This window comes from Salvelinus sp. IW2-2015, unplaced genomic scaffold, assembly GCF_002910315.2.
Source record: "Salvelinus sp. IW2-2015 unplaced genomic scaffold, ASM291031v2 Un_scaffold588, whole genome shotgun sequence".
Lineage (NCBI taxonomy): Eukaryota > Metazoa > Chordata > Actinopteri > Salmoniformes > Salmonidae > Salvelinus > Salvelinus sp. IW2-2015.
Window position 1 is genome coordinate 493,440 of NW_019942580.1, and position 16,234 is coordinate 509,673.

The window sequence follows — 16,234 nt, forward strand, 5'->3', positions numbered from 1 at the left end:
CACCAGCAGACTGGTAATGTCACAGCAGGAAAAATCGATCCCATCAAAACAGGCAGAAATGTCAGGTGGTCTTTTCAAACAGCTCTTACACTAAAAAGGGCATTATCATCATTTTTTCACAATTTCACAGTATTAGTCCAACCACATATTGTGGAAATATATATAAAACACAGGACAATCAAATGTTTTACTGCACTGGGCCTTTAATATGAATACGCTAAATAAGCAATATAGCAAATATAATATATTATGTTATCTGTCTGTTATATTCACGTTAGCATTGTTTCAAAGGCCTRGGTATCCAGTATGCACACACCAACAGGGATATGCCACATGATTTTGAGGGCGGCTATGCCTCCATGTGAGCCCTGGGTGTAGTAGGCTACTGTACACTCTCAGAAAAAAGGGTTCAAAAAGACTTCTTCAGCTGTCCCCCATATGAGAACCCTTTGTGGTTCCAGGTAAAATACTTTTTGCTTCCATGTAGATCCTTCTGTGGAAAGATCTGTGACAGTGACCGACTGCTGGAAGCTACAGTTAGCCTTATAAATACAAATACAAAATTATTGTCACATACACCGGAGAGGTGCAGTAAAATGCGCTGTTTTATAGCGTCAGTCATAGTAGTACGGTGCCCGTTGTGCAAATTAGGGTTAAGTGCCTTGCTCAAATCAAATTGTATTTGTCACATGCACCGAATACAACAGGTGTAGACCTTACAGTGAAATGCTTACTTACAAGCCCTTAACCAACAATGCAGCTTTAAGAAAATACCTAAAAAATAAAGAAAGTAAGAGATAAGAATAACAAATAATTAAAGCGCAGCAGTAAATAACAATAGAGGGGCTATATACAGGGGGTACCGGTACAGAGTCAATGTCAATGTGCGGGGCCCCGGTTTTGAGGTAATTCAGGTAATATGTACATGTAGGTAGAGTTACTAAAGTGACTATGCATAGATAATAACAGAGAGCAGCAGCATTACGGCGGGCGGGGGGGGCGCAATGCAAATAGTCTGGGTAACCATTTGATTAGCTGTTCAGGAGTCTTATGGCTTGGGGGTAGAAGCTGTTTAGAAGCCTCTTGAACCTAGACTTGGCGCTCCAGTACCACTTCTTGCGTGGTAGCAGAGAGAACAGTCTATGTGGCTGGAGTCTTTGACAATTTTTGGGCCTTCCTCTGACACCACCTGGTATAGAGGTCCTGGATGGCAGGAAGCTTGGCCCCAGTGATGTACTGGGCCATACGCGCTACACTCTGTAGTGCCTTGCGGTCAGAGGCCGAGCAGTTGCCATACCAGGCAGTGATGGAACCCGTCAGGATGCTCTCGATGGTGCAGCTGTAAAACCTTTTGAGGATCTGAGGACCCTTGTCAAATCTTTTCAGTTTCCTAAGGGGGAATAGGTTTTGTKCTGCCCTCTTCACGACTGTCTTGGTGTGCTTGGACCATGTTAGTTTGTTGGTGATGTGGACGCCAAGGAACTTGAAGCTCTCAACCTGCTCCACTACAGCCCCGTCTATGAGAATAGGGGCGTGCTGGCCCTCCTTTTCCTGTAGTACACAAATCATCCCTTTGTCTTGATTACGTTGAGGGAAGGTTGTTGTCCTGGCACCACACGGTCAGGTCTCTGACCTCCTCCCTATAGGCCTGTCTATCTTGTCGTGATCAGCCTACCACTGTTGTGTCATCAGCAAACTTGATGATGGTTGTCACGTCCTGACCATAGAGAGCCTTATTTCTATGGTAGAATCGTCAGGCGTGACTGGGGGTAGCTAGTTTATATTTCTATGTGGGTTCTAGTTTTGTTTTCTATGTGGTGATTTGTATGATTCCCAATTAGAGGTAGCTGGTCATCGTTGTCTCTATTGGGATCATTTTTTAAGTAGCTGTTTTTCTCATCTGTGTTATGGGATATTGTTTTTGAGTAGTGCACGTGCATCTCTGTAGTCCGGTTCGTTTATTGTTTATTTGTTTTGCTTTGCTAAGTTTCACTTTATCATTAAATTATGTGGAACTCAACATCCGCTAAGCCTTGGTCCGACATTATTCAGCGAACGTGACAGTGTGAGTCGTGCCTGGGGTAGTCATGAGTGAGGGCCCAGTGTTGAGGATCAGTGTGCGCGATGTGTTGTTAGCTACCCTTACCACCTGGGGGCGGCCCGTCAGGAAGTCAGATCCAGTGCAGAGAGAGGTGTTTTAGTCCAGGTCCTTCGCTTAGTGATGAGCTTTGAGGGCACTATGGTGTTGAACGTGAGCTGTAGTCAATGAATAGCATTCTCACATAGTGTTCTTTTGTCCGCGTGGGAAAGGGCAGTGTGGAGGTGCAATAGAAATTGCATCATCTGGGATCTGTTGGTGCGTATGCAAATTGGAGTGGTCTAGCTTTCTGGATAATGTGTTGAGTAGCCATGACCAGCCTTTCAAAGAATTCATAGCTACAGATGTAGTGTACGGTCGGTAGTCATTAGCAGGTACCTTTGTGTTCTTGCACAGGACTATGGTGGTCTGGTTGAAACATGTTGTATTACGGATTCAGACAGGAGAGTTTGAAAATGTCAAGTACACATTTGCCTTTTTAGTTACCACCACAGTGACAAAGCCGTTTGTTTTAATGTTGCAAAAATGAACCTTTCTCTGTATCAAGACACTCACTGTGTACACGCCTCTCCACCATCCACTTCCGAAACCTGACCGGTCTCAAAACCTGGGTCCACGACTGTCAAACCAACTTAACCATTTCACCAAAGAGTCCGTTACTCTTGACAAGTCGCTCAGTGTTAGGTTAAGGTCGTCACAATATTTAATTATAGCACATGCTCTTATTAATTATGTCAGATTGATGATCTAAGGAAAGAGAACACGGCGCTGAAACGTACTGTAGACTCTATATAGCAAGGTGGAGTGGTGCAAAGGACAACAAACAACTTAAAGAAACCTTGCTTGATGTGTATGTATCAATCCAGGACAATCTAATATTTCAGGGATACCGGAGAATGAAAACAGCAGAAGCTGAGGACACAGTCCGAGACTTTATTCAACTCAACTGAAACTGCCACTGTGTTGTGCGTAATGTCACTTCTCCAGAGTCATAATTGGGTAAGGCCTCGGAATAGGACCCGGGCTATTATTGCATGTTTTGACATTTTTAAGCAAAAGGAAATGGCGAAGAGCAGGGGCAGGGCAGAGAACTCAGAATCACTGATTTTGGATTGAATGATCACTTCCCCACCGAGATCTGTATCCTACATGAAGGAAAAGCATTGCCTGAATCAACAAGTCTCCATGGGTGATGGATAACTTACATCATCGGGCAACTGTATCGAGACTCTAGAGTAACTCCCTGGCTATTTTTAATCCAACTGTATCGAGACTCTAGAGTAACTCCCTGGTATTTTAATCCAACTGTATCAGACTAGAGTAACTCCCTGGCTATTTTAATCCAACTGTATCGAGACTCTAGAGCAGACATGGCAAAACTACGGCCCGCGGCCACATACGGCCCGTTAGGCTTTTTAATCGGCCCGCCGAACTTGTCCAAATTATAGTAAAAACCTCATTTTTTCCCTTTCCCTGCAATGCCCCGTTTCCCCAATAGATGGCGCACTCAAAACACATGACGTGTTGGAGTGGCGCGTATTTCTCTTTATTTCACTTTAATTTCACTTCGTTTCACTCACCATTAAGCCCTTCTGTGAAAAGAGCGGACCAAGAGAAGGAAAGTGGACAGCGAATGCCGAGTGTTAATAAGGAGTGGACAACAAATACTTTCACTGAAGTCCGATCACGGCTGTAATGTCTGATATGCCAAGAAGCTGTTGCGGTTTTCAAAGTACAATATCAGCCTCACTTTGCCACGAAGCATGCAAACTATGCTAGCAAGCAGTCAACACAAGAACGGGCGCTACTGCTCAGAGGTTGGCAGCTATTACAGAGTCAACAGAACTTTTTCAACGACAAACTGCAATTAAAGAGTCAAGTACAAGGCAAGTTATTGCTGCATTCAAATTAGCAAAGCTAGCAACCTTTCTCGAAGCGGAGTTTTTGAAAGAGTGCATGGTAAGACAGCAGTCTCTTGTTCCGGAGAGCAAGCCAAGTTTGAAAAATCAGTTTAGCACGCAGGAAGTGACTCGCGCGTGGAACTGATTGACGAAGATATAGTCGCGAGTTAAACAAAAAGGCGGGTCCTTTAAGTTATATTCACTACACTGGATGAAAGTAACGACATAAAAGACACTGCTCAGCTCCTAATTTTTATCCGAGGGATTAACGACAGTTTGAGATAACGGAGGAGCTTTTTGACATGGAATCACTGAAAGGAAAACGCGAGGAGAGGACTTATATAACAGGTGTCTGCTGTCATCGAGAGAATGAAGCTACCTTGAGATAAACTTGCCAATGTCACACGGTGGATCGCCAAATTTAACTGGAAAAAACATCGGCTGCTGAAAAGAATCCAGGATAAAGTGAAAGAAGAAAACCCTGACCAGGATTGTTATTTTACTTCACTGCATCATTCATCAGAGTCTCTGTGTAAGTCTGTATTGCAGCTTAATCACGTCGTGGATCCAGTTGTAAAACTTGTTAACTTCATACGAGCAAGGGGACTTAATCATCGTCAGTTCATTACGTTCCTGGAAGAAACTAATGCGGTCACCAGGACCTACTTTACCACTCTCGCGTGCGCTGGTTAAGTTTTGGGGAAAGTGTTTCAACGAGTCTGGGAGCTCAAGCGAGGATTCGCTCATTTTTTAATTTAATGGGGAAATCCGAAGAATTCCCCGAGCTGAGCGACACAAAACTGGCTTTGTGACTTTGCGTTTTGCTGTGGACATATTTTCACACATGAATGAGCTTGAACGTGAAGCTACAGGGGAAAGATCAGTTTGCGCACGGACATGTACACAAATGTGAGAGCCTTCAAATCCAAGCTGGTTTTATTCTCCAGGCAAATGTCAAACAAATCTTTCGCACATTTCCCCACACTAGCCCGTGGCAGAAAGAGCGCCCGAAATGCGAAGAAAACTGCAAATCACTGGACGATCTGCACAGAGATTTTGCCGTCGGTTCTGTGATTTTGAAAAAATTGACAAGTCACTTCAACTGGTGTCCTGTCCCCTGTCAAAGACCCCGAATCAGCAGCAGGAGCTGCAATTGGAACTGATCGATCTTCAGTCTGACTCCGTCTCAAAGGAGAAGTTCAAGTCTCTTAAACTGAATGACTTTTACGCTTCACTTAACCGAGACCCGCGTTTCCAAACCTCCGGAGGACGGCGCAGAAGATGCTGGTGTTGTTTGGCTCGACCTACGTGTGTGAGCAGACGTTTAGCGTCATGAAAATCAACAAAGCCCATCACAGATCCAAGTTAACTGACCAACACCTCAGATCTGTCCTGAGAATTGCCACAACAAACTAACTCGCAGACTTTGATGCACTGGCAAAAAAGGGAGACCAACAAACACTGTTCCCACTGAAATGGTGAGTTTTTTTCGCTGTGTTTATAAAAAAATGCATATGGAAAGTTTTGGAAGTGCGTCTTTTAATTAGAGCAATGCGCATTTACGCACAAGCAGCGGTACAGTAGTTTATTAACACCGCCGCACATTCGCTCTTAATTTAAATTTAAATTTTCAGGCTGCAGGTAGGATATTTAATAAGCCTATGTCTGTGTGCTTGGCAACGATACACGTGTACTGTTTGCGCGTGAAGGCGAGGGCGTCCGTGGCGAGTTTGTAGAGCGCGCGGTCAGGGACAATCCATCCAGATTTTGCGGAGTTTAACACAAGTAGATATTATTGAGCTTGAGTATTTTCGTTGTGGTAATAATATGTTTTGAATTTGAAAGTGATTCCATTTTTCAATAAATGTTGATTTCTTTAACTTTGCACCTCGATTGAAACTTTATTAAAAAAGACGCAATCTTGATAAATCACAGTGCGTTGTTATTTTAATCTATTTACATTTCCTCATCCCGGTATCTGCGAAATAGTATGGTAAATGCCATATCTTGCATATTCCTTGAGACAAATTTATTAACTGATAAGGGCTATTTTTCACATTTGAAAGACAGTTAATAAATTGGGTTGTAGTGTTTCTTACTGTGGCTATGAGGTTTGCACACACTACATTTAATGCTTTGTATATCCGGCCCAAACACTCCCTCCAAATGCTTCCTGGCCCGGCCCCAATTTTAGAACCCATTGTGGCCCGCGAGTCAAAAAGTTTGCCCACCTGCTCTAGAGTAACTCCCTGGCTATTTTAATCCAACTGTATCAGGACTCTAGAGTAACTCCTGGCTATTTTAATCCAACTTGTATCGAGACTCTAGAGTAATCCCTGGCTATTTTAATCCAACTGTATCAGGACTAGAGTAACTCCCTGGCTATTTAATCCAACTGTATCGGGACTCTAGAGTAACTCCCTGGCTATTTTAATCCAACTGTATCAGGACTAGAGTACCTTCCTGGCTATTTTAATCCAACTGTATCAGGACTCAGAGTACCCCCTGGCTATGTTAATCCCTGTATCAGGACTAGAGTAACTCCTGGCTATTTTAATCCAACTGTCATCAGGACTCTAGAGTAACTCCCTGGCTATTTTAATCCAACTGTATCAGGACTAGAGTAACTCCCTGGCTATTTTAATCCAACTGTATCGGGACTCTAGAGTAACTCCCTGCTATTTTAATCCAACTGTATCAGGACTAGAGTAACTTCCTGGCTATTTTTAATCCAACTGTATCAGGACTCTAGAGTAACTCCCTGGCTATTTTTAATCCAATGTTCAAATCTGAGTTTGTGTGTTGTAAGTGTATCATTACAACTTTCCACTATAATGAATACATGCCTCATTGATCTCCACTATAATGAATACATGCTCTATTGATCTCCCACTATAATGAATACATGCTCTATTGATCTCCACTATAATAATACATGCTCTATTGATCTCCACTATAATAATACATGCTCTATTGATCTCCACTATAATGAATACATGCTCTATTGATCTCCACTATAATGAATACATGCTCTATTGATCTCCACTATAATGAATACATGCTCTATGGATCTCCTCTTGATAAGGAAAGGGCTGCATATAGCTCAGGTTAATGTATGTAGCCTTCCTAACAAAATACATGAGGTTTTTAACRTGGTCAACATAAATAATATTCATATTTTGGCTTTGACCGAAACGCATTTAGATGCATCTGTAAATGATGGGCAAATTAACATTCAAGGATATAGTCTACTGAGAAGGGACAGGAATGGTGGGTGTGTAGCACTGTATATTCAGAATCATATACGTTTTAAGAGGAGGGGTGACCTTAATGTAAGTCAAATAGAGGCACTATGGGCTCAGGTACATCTGCCTCACCAGGCAGCCATATTGGTAGGATGTGTGTATAGACCTCCTAGCTCTAAGGTGTCCTATCTGGATGACTTATGCACTGGGTTTGATCAGGCCACAGATAGTAACAGAGATGTATTAATCTTGGGTGATTTTAATATAAATTGGAAGGATCATAATAATTCAAATATAACTAAATTGATGAGATATGCTGAGAACTGTGGTTTGAAAGAAATGGTTAATGACACTACTAGATCATCAACTAAGTTGGGTCACCGTTCAGACACATGCATTGATCTGATCTTCTGTAATATACCATTGCAATGCTTAAAAGCCAGATCAATGCCAGTGGGCTGGACAAACCATAATATTGTGACCATAACCATGAACACCAAGGTTCCAAAGAAACCCCCAAGGATTGTGGTCAAGGGACATTTTAAAAGATTTAATCATGAGCTATTTCAAAGTGATTTGCTGTACCCTGGGAGCTGATTTATCTAGAGGWTGATTTAAATCACGCTACAGAAMGTTTTATTMATTTGCTCACTGAGGTAATGGACCATCATGCCCCAGTAAGAAAGAGTACTGTTGGGGCTCGTCCATCTCCATGGATTGATYATGAACTCGGTGAGGCTTTTTCTCATTGAAATATTGCAAAAGTCTTAGCAGCCAAATCTAAACTAGAAATGRATTAACAGAATTATAGAACACTATGTAATTATGCAGTTAAATTGAATCGTAAGAAAAAAACATTATTTTACAAAAATGCTTTTATTGATTGTAAAAATGATTGTAAAAAGTTATGGAATACAGTTAAGGGCTTACTTGGTACATCTATCTCATCATGCCCATCTAGTGTGGAGGTTGACGGGAGAACAATATCAAAACCAGCTGATATTGCCAATAATTTTGCAAATTCTTTTACAAAGAAAATTAATTTACTGAGCACTAATGTAAACACCCATTCTTCCGAACAAGCTATTGTCCAATAGATTGATGATCATATTATGAGCAACAAAACCTGCTCTTTTAGTCTACAAATGGTGTCAGTAGAGGAGGTGTTAAACCTATTGAAGTCATTACCCAATGGTAAATCTACAGGTTATGATCTTATGGACAATTTTTTTACTTTGCAGATTGCAGCTCCACTGAAATAAATATTTAATTGGTCACTGGAAAAGGGGATGTTTGCAAATGTATGGAAGCATGCTAAACCGTGTCCTATTCCGAAAGACAGCAAAGAACCCATTACTCCTGACAATAGTCGACCAATTAGTCTACTCCCTTCACTCAGTAAAATATCGGTGGGTATTGTGAGTAGACAAATATGGGAGTACATGGAAAAGAAGGATCTGATTACAGCCAATCAGCATGCTTATCYCAAAAAACATTCCACTACCACTGCATTGGTTGACATGACTGACCAGTGGCTCAATGCTATGGGTAATGGTAGGTTTGTGGGTGTACTATTTTTTTTATTTTAGTGCAGCATTTGATTTAGTGGATCATTAAATAATTTTGACAAAATGATTGCATTATGTTTTAAGGAGGTAGCATTAAATKGGGTACAGTCATATCTAACTGACAGGAAACAGTCCACCTATATCAATGGTTCATTTTCTTCCCCTCATGCTTTAAACTGTGGAATACCGCAGGGCAGTTGCCTTGGGCCACTTCTTTACTTAATATATACCAACGACTTTCCTTATGCCTTATCCTTATCGGAAACTCAAGCTACTATATTTGCAGATGATACTACAGCAAGTCAATCGGTTCAACAGGTACAGCAAGCTCCACAAGTAGATTTGGAATATATCAGGGAGTGGGTTTGCCGGAACGAACTTGTTTAAACACCAAGAAAACCAACGTTATGTTGGTCTGTTCCACCAGGAAAAGGCCAAAACATCATGGGATACAATTAAGTATGGGAGGAGTACACATTGAGGAAGTGGCAGAAATCAAACTACTGGGAGTGCAGCTAGACAACTGCTTATCATGGTCATCTCAAATAACTCATCGATGTAAAAATAATAACATTTAAACTGCATGCATGATCAGAAGGATAGCTAAATATTTACCAGGAAAGATTCTTAAGCAAARAACACAAGTATTAATTGAGAGTCGGGTGAACTACTGTTCTGTGGTCTGGGGAAATGCATCAGCAAGTGAAATTAGGAGGATGCAGATAGTACAGAACTAAGCAGCAAGGATTGTTTTAAGGTGGAGATATGGTTCTTCTGTTGTAGTCATGCGCAATGCTCTTGGTTGGTCATCAATCAACAAGATAATTGAATATAACATGCTTATTTTATTTCATAATATACACCATTTAAAACAGCCAAACTCTATTCACAATAGTATTCAGTTGGTAAGAGACAGACATTCAGTAAATACTAGGAATAGATTGTCCACCATCTACAGTATGTGTTATCCAGACAGAAAAGAGAAATAGGCAAGAGAACATTTCGATTTAGAGCAATAAAGAAATTAAATAATTTAACTGAGCAAACCAGAAACCTTTCAATATATAAATTCCAACAATACTTTAAAACCATTTAAATATAATACATAGGAAAGTTGTGCTGGACTATGGTAGATGAAGAATCAATAAAAAAAAATTGACTGTTAGAGTATTTATCTGGTCAATATGTTAGTGTATTATGTATGTTTGAAACAGTGTGTTATTTGTGAAAATGTGATCGTATTATACATTTATTTGAATGTTTAAGGACTCTTGGAAGATTAGTCCAAATGAGGATTAAAAGAGATCCTAATCAAATGACTTATTAATTATTGTCACATGCTCTTATGTAATCCTTTATAAAGACTTCAGAACAGGCAGAGGACATGCTCAAAATGTAATTTACATAACCATAGACCACTTAAACTTGTACAACACTTCCACTCGCGGCTGGCCAAAAATAACTAACTGAAAGCCATGCCCCCACTAATCTACACCTCCACCCTGGGAAACAGAAATGTATCTTCACCATACCCCTTTTTCTTGAGAGTGTGTGATGATTGTACATTCATATTCAAAATATTGGTTACAAAAATGTTCCGTTATATTCGGTTATGTACCCTAAAAGGTATTGACAGGTACATTGTGTGTTTTGATCTTTTTGAACCCGAGGGAAACAATACTGTACCCTAACCGTACCCTTGTTTCTGTGAGTATATAGACTGATAAAGGGTCCGCTCTCCACAAAACAGTCCTAAAATTAAGCATTATAAGCTGAACAAGAAACAGTTGCTAATGTTATAGCTAATGCTCCTACACCTTGTAGTTCATGAGCCAGAGATCAGGATATCTTTAAAAACATCTGGGGGGACAATACTGTCTCATAGTGTTATTTTGCAAGCTCTCTGTCCTCTAGAAAAGGCACTCTTGTCAATGTAATTTTGCTGATGGGGCCAGAAATGTTTGACACTCCTGACTTACAGTTTACAATGTGTTATCTCTTTCACACATTTTACCACGAAGCACAACATTTCAACAAAAAGTAATTTGATATCAGACATTAGTCTGTGARTGATGTTCCTATGTTCTTCTGTCCTGTCCAGCAAAAGTCCCTGAGGGAAAAATGGTTGCTAGACGGAGCTGCTGGGTCGGAGCAGGACGAGGCCAAGAAACAGCTGGCGGAGGACGAGGCCAAGCTCAAGGGGATMGAGGAGAACATCAATAGGTACGTCTACAACCCAGGAACACTGGTGTACCTACTACCTTTATATGTTTCTGGATTCACTCTATATCTTTAGTTCACCAGTCTTTAACCAGGCAAAACCTGCTCTTAACGTGGTCAAATCCTAATATCCTGTTCTCTCTATTTAATTTTTGCATGCCGGCTCTCTGGCAATGTGGCGCAGCACATTTGCTATGATTGAGACCCTTCTGCAACGTTTCTTTGAAACATTTTAATAAGACATAAGTTGTACTCTTAGCTGGAAAGGAGGATAGGCCTATCAGATGCTGCAAAGCACTCAATACCTTTTTGACAAAACTAGCCAGACTTAAGAGAGTGGGTAGGGGTAATGGTGGAGGCAGTAATGAGGGTGCTCACTGGTGGAGAGACSAACGCAGACAGCGTCTGGAACAGCACTCATCAATCTCTCCAGTACAAAAAGGAGACCCAGTAGCCAAGCCCCCCTCCCCCCTTTCCACTCGCACCCCCTCCCTCATCCATCCAACCATTTTCTTTCTCACTCATAGCAAAACCGTGTCATCAATCTTCTTCTCTGGCAGTCCATTTCGCTGATTAAATTCCTCTTGGCTGCTGCAGCCCAGCCCTGGCAGAACGCTGGCGCTGGCTGGCTGTATTGGGGCTCAGACTGGGGCAACACTGGCACTAAACTGTCACAACTCCCAATGAGCAACGGCAGCTAACAATGGCCGCTGTCAAGGCCGGCGCTAGGCAGAATACAGAATGGGATAATGCTAAGGAGAAGCTATTGTCCCTATCTCAAATAAGCGCTTAATTCTGTTAGATAGYCCGTAGCCAGGAAGGCCCCAGTGAGGTTGTTTTGGTATTTAACAATATGAGGGCATTTAAAGGGATAGTTCATGGGTATTTCTCTTTGGCTCTGAGCAATTCATTTTAAATAAAAATATCAGTGTATCACCTTCCCAGGGGATGAGCTCTGTAGTTGGGTGTGATGGGCTGTACCTTCTGACTCTGTAAAGCCCTCATTGTGTGCATAGTTTCCCAAAATAACAAACATTTTAGATAGACTAGACATAAATCCTAAACTGCATTTGGAATACTACATCTGGCTTGGAACACATTGTCAAACTGTTTGTGTGCATCACTGACCATGTCTGTGTGTGAATGATCACGTTTATCCCTTTTCTGCAGACTGGAGCAGGAACTGGAGGAGCTGGAAACGGGCGTGTCGGTGACCTCCACCAAAGAGAGTCTGACAGATGCAGCCAAGGTGGAGCAAGCCAAGACTGCCGACAACAAAGTGAGCCCCCCCACCCCCACCCCTGAGGGCAGCTGGACATCGCAGGTCCACCGGACACTGACACACTATTAGAGACACAAGTATTTGCCTAGGGTGTGTGTGTGAAGGGTAAGGGGGGGGGACGGACGTGTGTGTGAGTGAGAGAGAGAGTTGGGGGGCATGTTTGAAGTAGGGGAGTGGGAATCGAGGGAAGGGGGGAGRGGACTGCCAGAGCAAGCCTTGGGTCATAAATGAAAGCAAAAAGCTCTGTGTGTACAGTAACTGCCCTTGTGATGGACTGACAGTGACATGTCCACTTGAGKAAATGCCATCTCGATATTATGCCATCAGTAATATCATTAGTGACAGTCCGGATGGGCCTGGAGAGTCAGACACTGMGTCTGACAAGCAGTGTATGGGGAAGAGTTGATGKCGGGAGGGGGGCTCTTGTCCAAAGGGGAAGTTCATATTGACAGCACACACTGGGCAGCTTTTAGCATGGGGGTTTCATAGCAACGGCTAGAAAAGATGCTCTGTCTCTTCTGTCTCCTTCTTGAACTCGTTGGCTCTTTCCTTCACGAGTCAATATCCACTTCCTCAAACCATCCATGCTGGCACCGCTTTCCTCAAAGGGAAAGTTCTTATATAARGTGGCATCTCTTTCTACCTCAGTCGTTTTTCTTGCTTCCTTGTCGGACATTGTTTTTATGGCATACCTCAATGGAAAATATATTCCTTCCCTCAAACTAGGTTTTCAAAGAAATATGTTAAATATGTGACACAATGTTCATTCATTATGTAGCTATGGTTTTGAATAAGAGTGTCTCTTCAAGAAGCAAATCCAATACCTCAAAACTGTGGGTTGTCAGGAGAACTCGAGTGGCGCAGCGGTCTAAGGCACTGCATCTGAAGTGCTAGAGGTGTCACTACAGARCCTGGTTTGATTCCAGGCTGTATCACAACCGGCTGTGATTAGGAGTCCCATAGGGCGGCGTACAATTTGCCCAGTGTTGTCCGGGTTTGGCTGGYGTAGGCTGTCATTGTAAATAAGAATTTGTTCTTAACTTGCTCAAACATAATAACAAAATCTATACTGCTAAATTCATTGTTTTTGGAATTGCCAATTCTCCCTGACTGTCAAGCTTTTTTTTTGGTAATAGTTCTCAAAGATTATATGATAAAATATATTCTGTAGGTTCATTATCTTTTCTACATACTGTATATCTGGTTTTAGTCATTTAAGTTTACACTGAAAGCAATTAGCTCAAAGTATCTAGACATTTCTAGACACATTATAGTTTTCTGGGTCAGGTGATGATACCTTGCTAGAACTGTCAGACGCAAAGAGACATTTTTATARAAATTATTTCAGGGTTTTTTATGCTATTGAAATTCTTCCTGAAATTGAAATACATTTTCGGGATGGAAAAGCGCTAGTGAACTGAGCTCTAGAATTAAATTAATTGAGTCAAGTTTAGAGTAGAGGTGGAATCCCAAACATATGTGTAGTACAATTATCTGATCTGATATTGGCTTAAATTCTTGTTAATCTAACTGCACTGTCCAATTTACAATAGCTATTACAGTGGAAGAATACCATGCTATTGTTTGAGGAGAGTGTATAGTTTTGAACATGAAAAGTTATTAATAAACAAATTAGGCACATTTGGGCGGTCTTGCTACAAAAGTTTGACCAGAAATGCAATGGTTCATTGGATCAGTCTAAACCTTTGCACSTACACTGCTGCCATCTAGTGGCCAAAATCTAAATTGCATCTGGACTGGAATAATACATTATGGCCTTTCTCTTGCATTTCAAAGAGGATGGTATATTCTCCTATATTCCTTTCACATTTCCACAAACTTCAATGCGTTTCCTTTCAAATTGAACCAAGAATATGCATATCCTTGCTTCAGGGCCTGAGCTACAGGCAGTTAGATTTGGGTATGTCATTTTAGGCGAAAATTGAAAAAAAGGGGACGATCCTTAAGAGGTTTACCATTAGACCTTTACGTCAATCAAAGTATATTACCCTAAAATATGAATATTACTACAGTATGCATCCAATTTAAAAGTACTGCAATAAGAATACAATTATCAAAAAAGTGCATACCATAAGCCTTCAATGTAAGGTTATTTTATTTTATCAAAGTCTGTAACATAGCATACACTGCAACTATGGCGATACAAAGTATAGCCAGGAGATTGCAACGACAAACGGAGCAACTCAACTTCATGATATCCGACCTAGGGCGGAACCCGATTTCAATAACCCCCAGCGTTTAATTAGCGTCACCCTAGTGTCCAGAAACAATAGAAACTAAAGGCATACAGCTTCACACACATTACCGGGGGAACATCCCTGCCTGGATAAAGCCACGGCGTAGGTGTGCTTCACTCCTATGATGTGTAAACATATGGCCATCCATCCGGAGAATGCCATAAATGTCACACCCTGGCCTTAGTTTTCTTTGTTTTCTGTATTATTTTAGTTAGGTCAGGGTGTGACATGYGGGATGTATGTGTTTTGTATTGTCTAGGMTTTTTTGTATGTTTATGGGGCAGTGTTCAGTCTAGGTGTATGTATGTCTATGGTTGCCTAGATTGGTTCTCAATTAGAGACAGCTGTCTATCGTTGTCTCTGATTGGGAACCATATTTAGGCAGCCATATTCATTAGGTAGTTCGTGGGTGATTGTCTATGTGTAGTGTTTAGTGTCAGCACTATTTGTTTATATAGCTTCACGGTCGTTTGTTGTTTTTGTATAGTTTGTCAGTGTTCTTCGTTTCGTTTTCATCTTCAAATAAAAGAAGATGTATAGTTATCACYCTGCGCCTTGGTCCTCCTCTCTTCCACAATACGATGATCGTGACAATAAATTGTGATTGAATCATCATGCTGTGCCTTGGCACCAGCAAGTCACCGACACAAGGGTCACCCTCTCTCATTCTATACGCCCTACAAATGTTTACATGTTCACTAGCATATAAGCATGATTTGATGCGGTATATTCTGTGTTTGATCATGTCTTTTCTGGGTTTGATCATTCGTTTTCTGGGTTTGATCATTCGTTTTCGGGGTTTTATCATTTGTTTTCTGGGTTTGATCATTCGTTTTTTGGGTTTTATCATTTGTTTTTTGGGGTTTGATTGTGTCTTTTCTGGGTTTGATCATTCGTTTTCTGGGTTTGATGCTCTATGATGAATGGATTAAAATACTGTTTTCTCTCTCTCTCCTTCTCTCTCTCTCTCAGGCTCCTGCAGGCACTGTTCAAGGTAACACATCTTCATTCACATCTTATTCCTCACCTCTTTCTCGTCTTTTACAAGTCTGTTGTGTTTGTCTCTCTTTCTCCCTCCCTCTCTCATTCTCACCCCACCTCCTTGTTCGGTGACCACTTATAGAGGCTAAGGAAGTGTTCAAAGGAAGCAACAGCCCTCGTCTGAACATGTCCGGAGGTGCATCAGATATAATGAGAACAGGTGAGTCTCGGTACCCTGTAGATCACATACTGAGACACACTGTAGAGCGACATCTTAGAGAAATGCTGCTTTTTCACTCTCTTTTTCCTTTTTTTCCAGTCTTGAACATACAGTACCAGTCAAAAGTTTGGACACACCTACTTATGCAAGGGTGTTCATTTATTTTTACTATTTTCTACATTGTAAAGAAAATTGTGAAGATACCAAACCTATGAAATAACACATAGGGAATCATGTAGTAACCAAAAAAGTGTTAAAGAAATCTAAATATATTTTATATTTGAGATTCTTCGAAGTAGCCACCCTTTGCCTTGATCACAGCTTTGCACTCTCTTGGCATTCTCTCAACCAGTTTCATGAGGAATGCTTTTCCAACAGTCTTGAAGGAGTTCCCACATATGCTGAGCACTTGTTGGCTGCTTTTCGGGTCCATCTCAATTGGGTTGAGGTCAAGTGATTGT

At 41.2% G+C, this 16,234-nt stretch overlaps 1 protein-coding gene across 1 annotated transcript in view; it reads left to right on the top strand.

Annotated features, from left to right (window-relative positions):
• LOC112068591 (paralemmin-1-like) overlaps nucleotides 1-16,234 on the top strand; it is an 88,990-nt gene that overhangs the window by 63,508 nt on the left and 9,248 nt on the right. Inside the window, exons 4-7 of the mRNA XM_024135766.2 lie at nucleotides 10,914-11,035; nucleotides 12,203-12,311; nucleotides 15,545-15,566; nucleotides 15,696-15,773. Of these exons, the coding sequence (XP_023991534.1) occupies nucleotides 10,914-11,035; nucleotides 12,203-12,311; nucleotides 15,545-15,566; nucleotides 15,696-15,773 (331 nt within the window). The remainder of the gene's footprint in view (nucleotides 1-10,913; nucleotides 11,036-12,202; nucleotides 12,312-15,544; nucleotides 15,567-15,695; nucleotides 15,774-16,234) is intronic.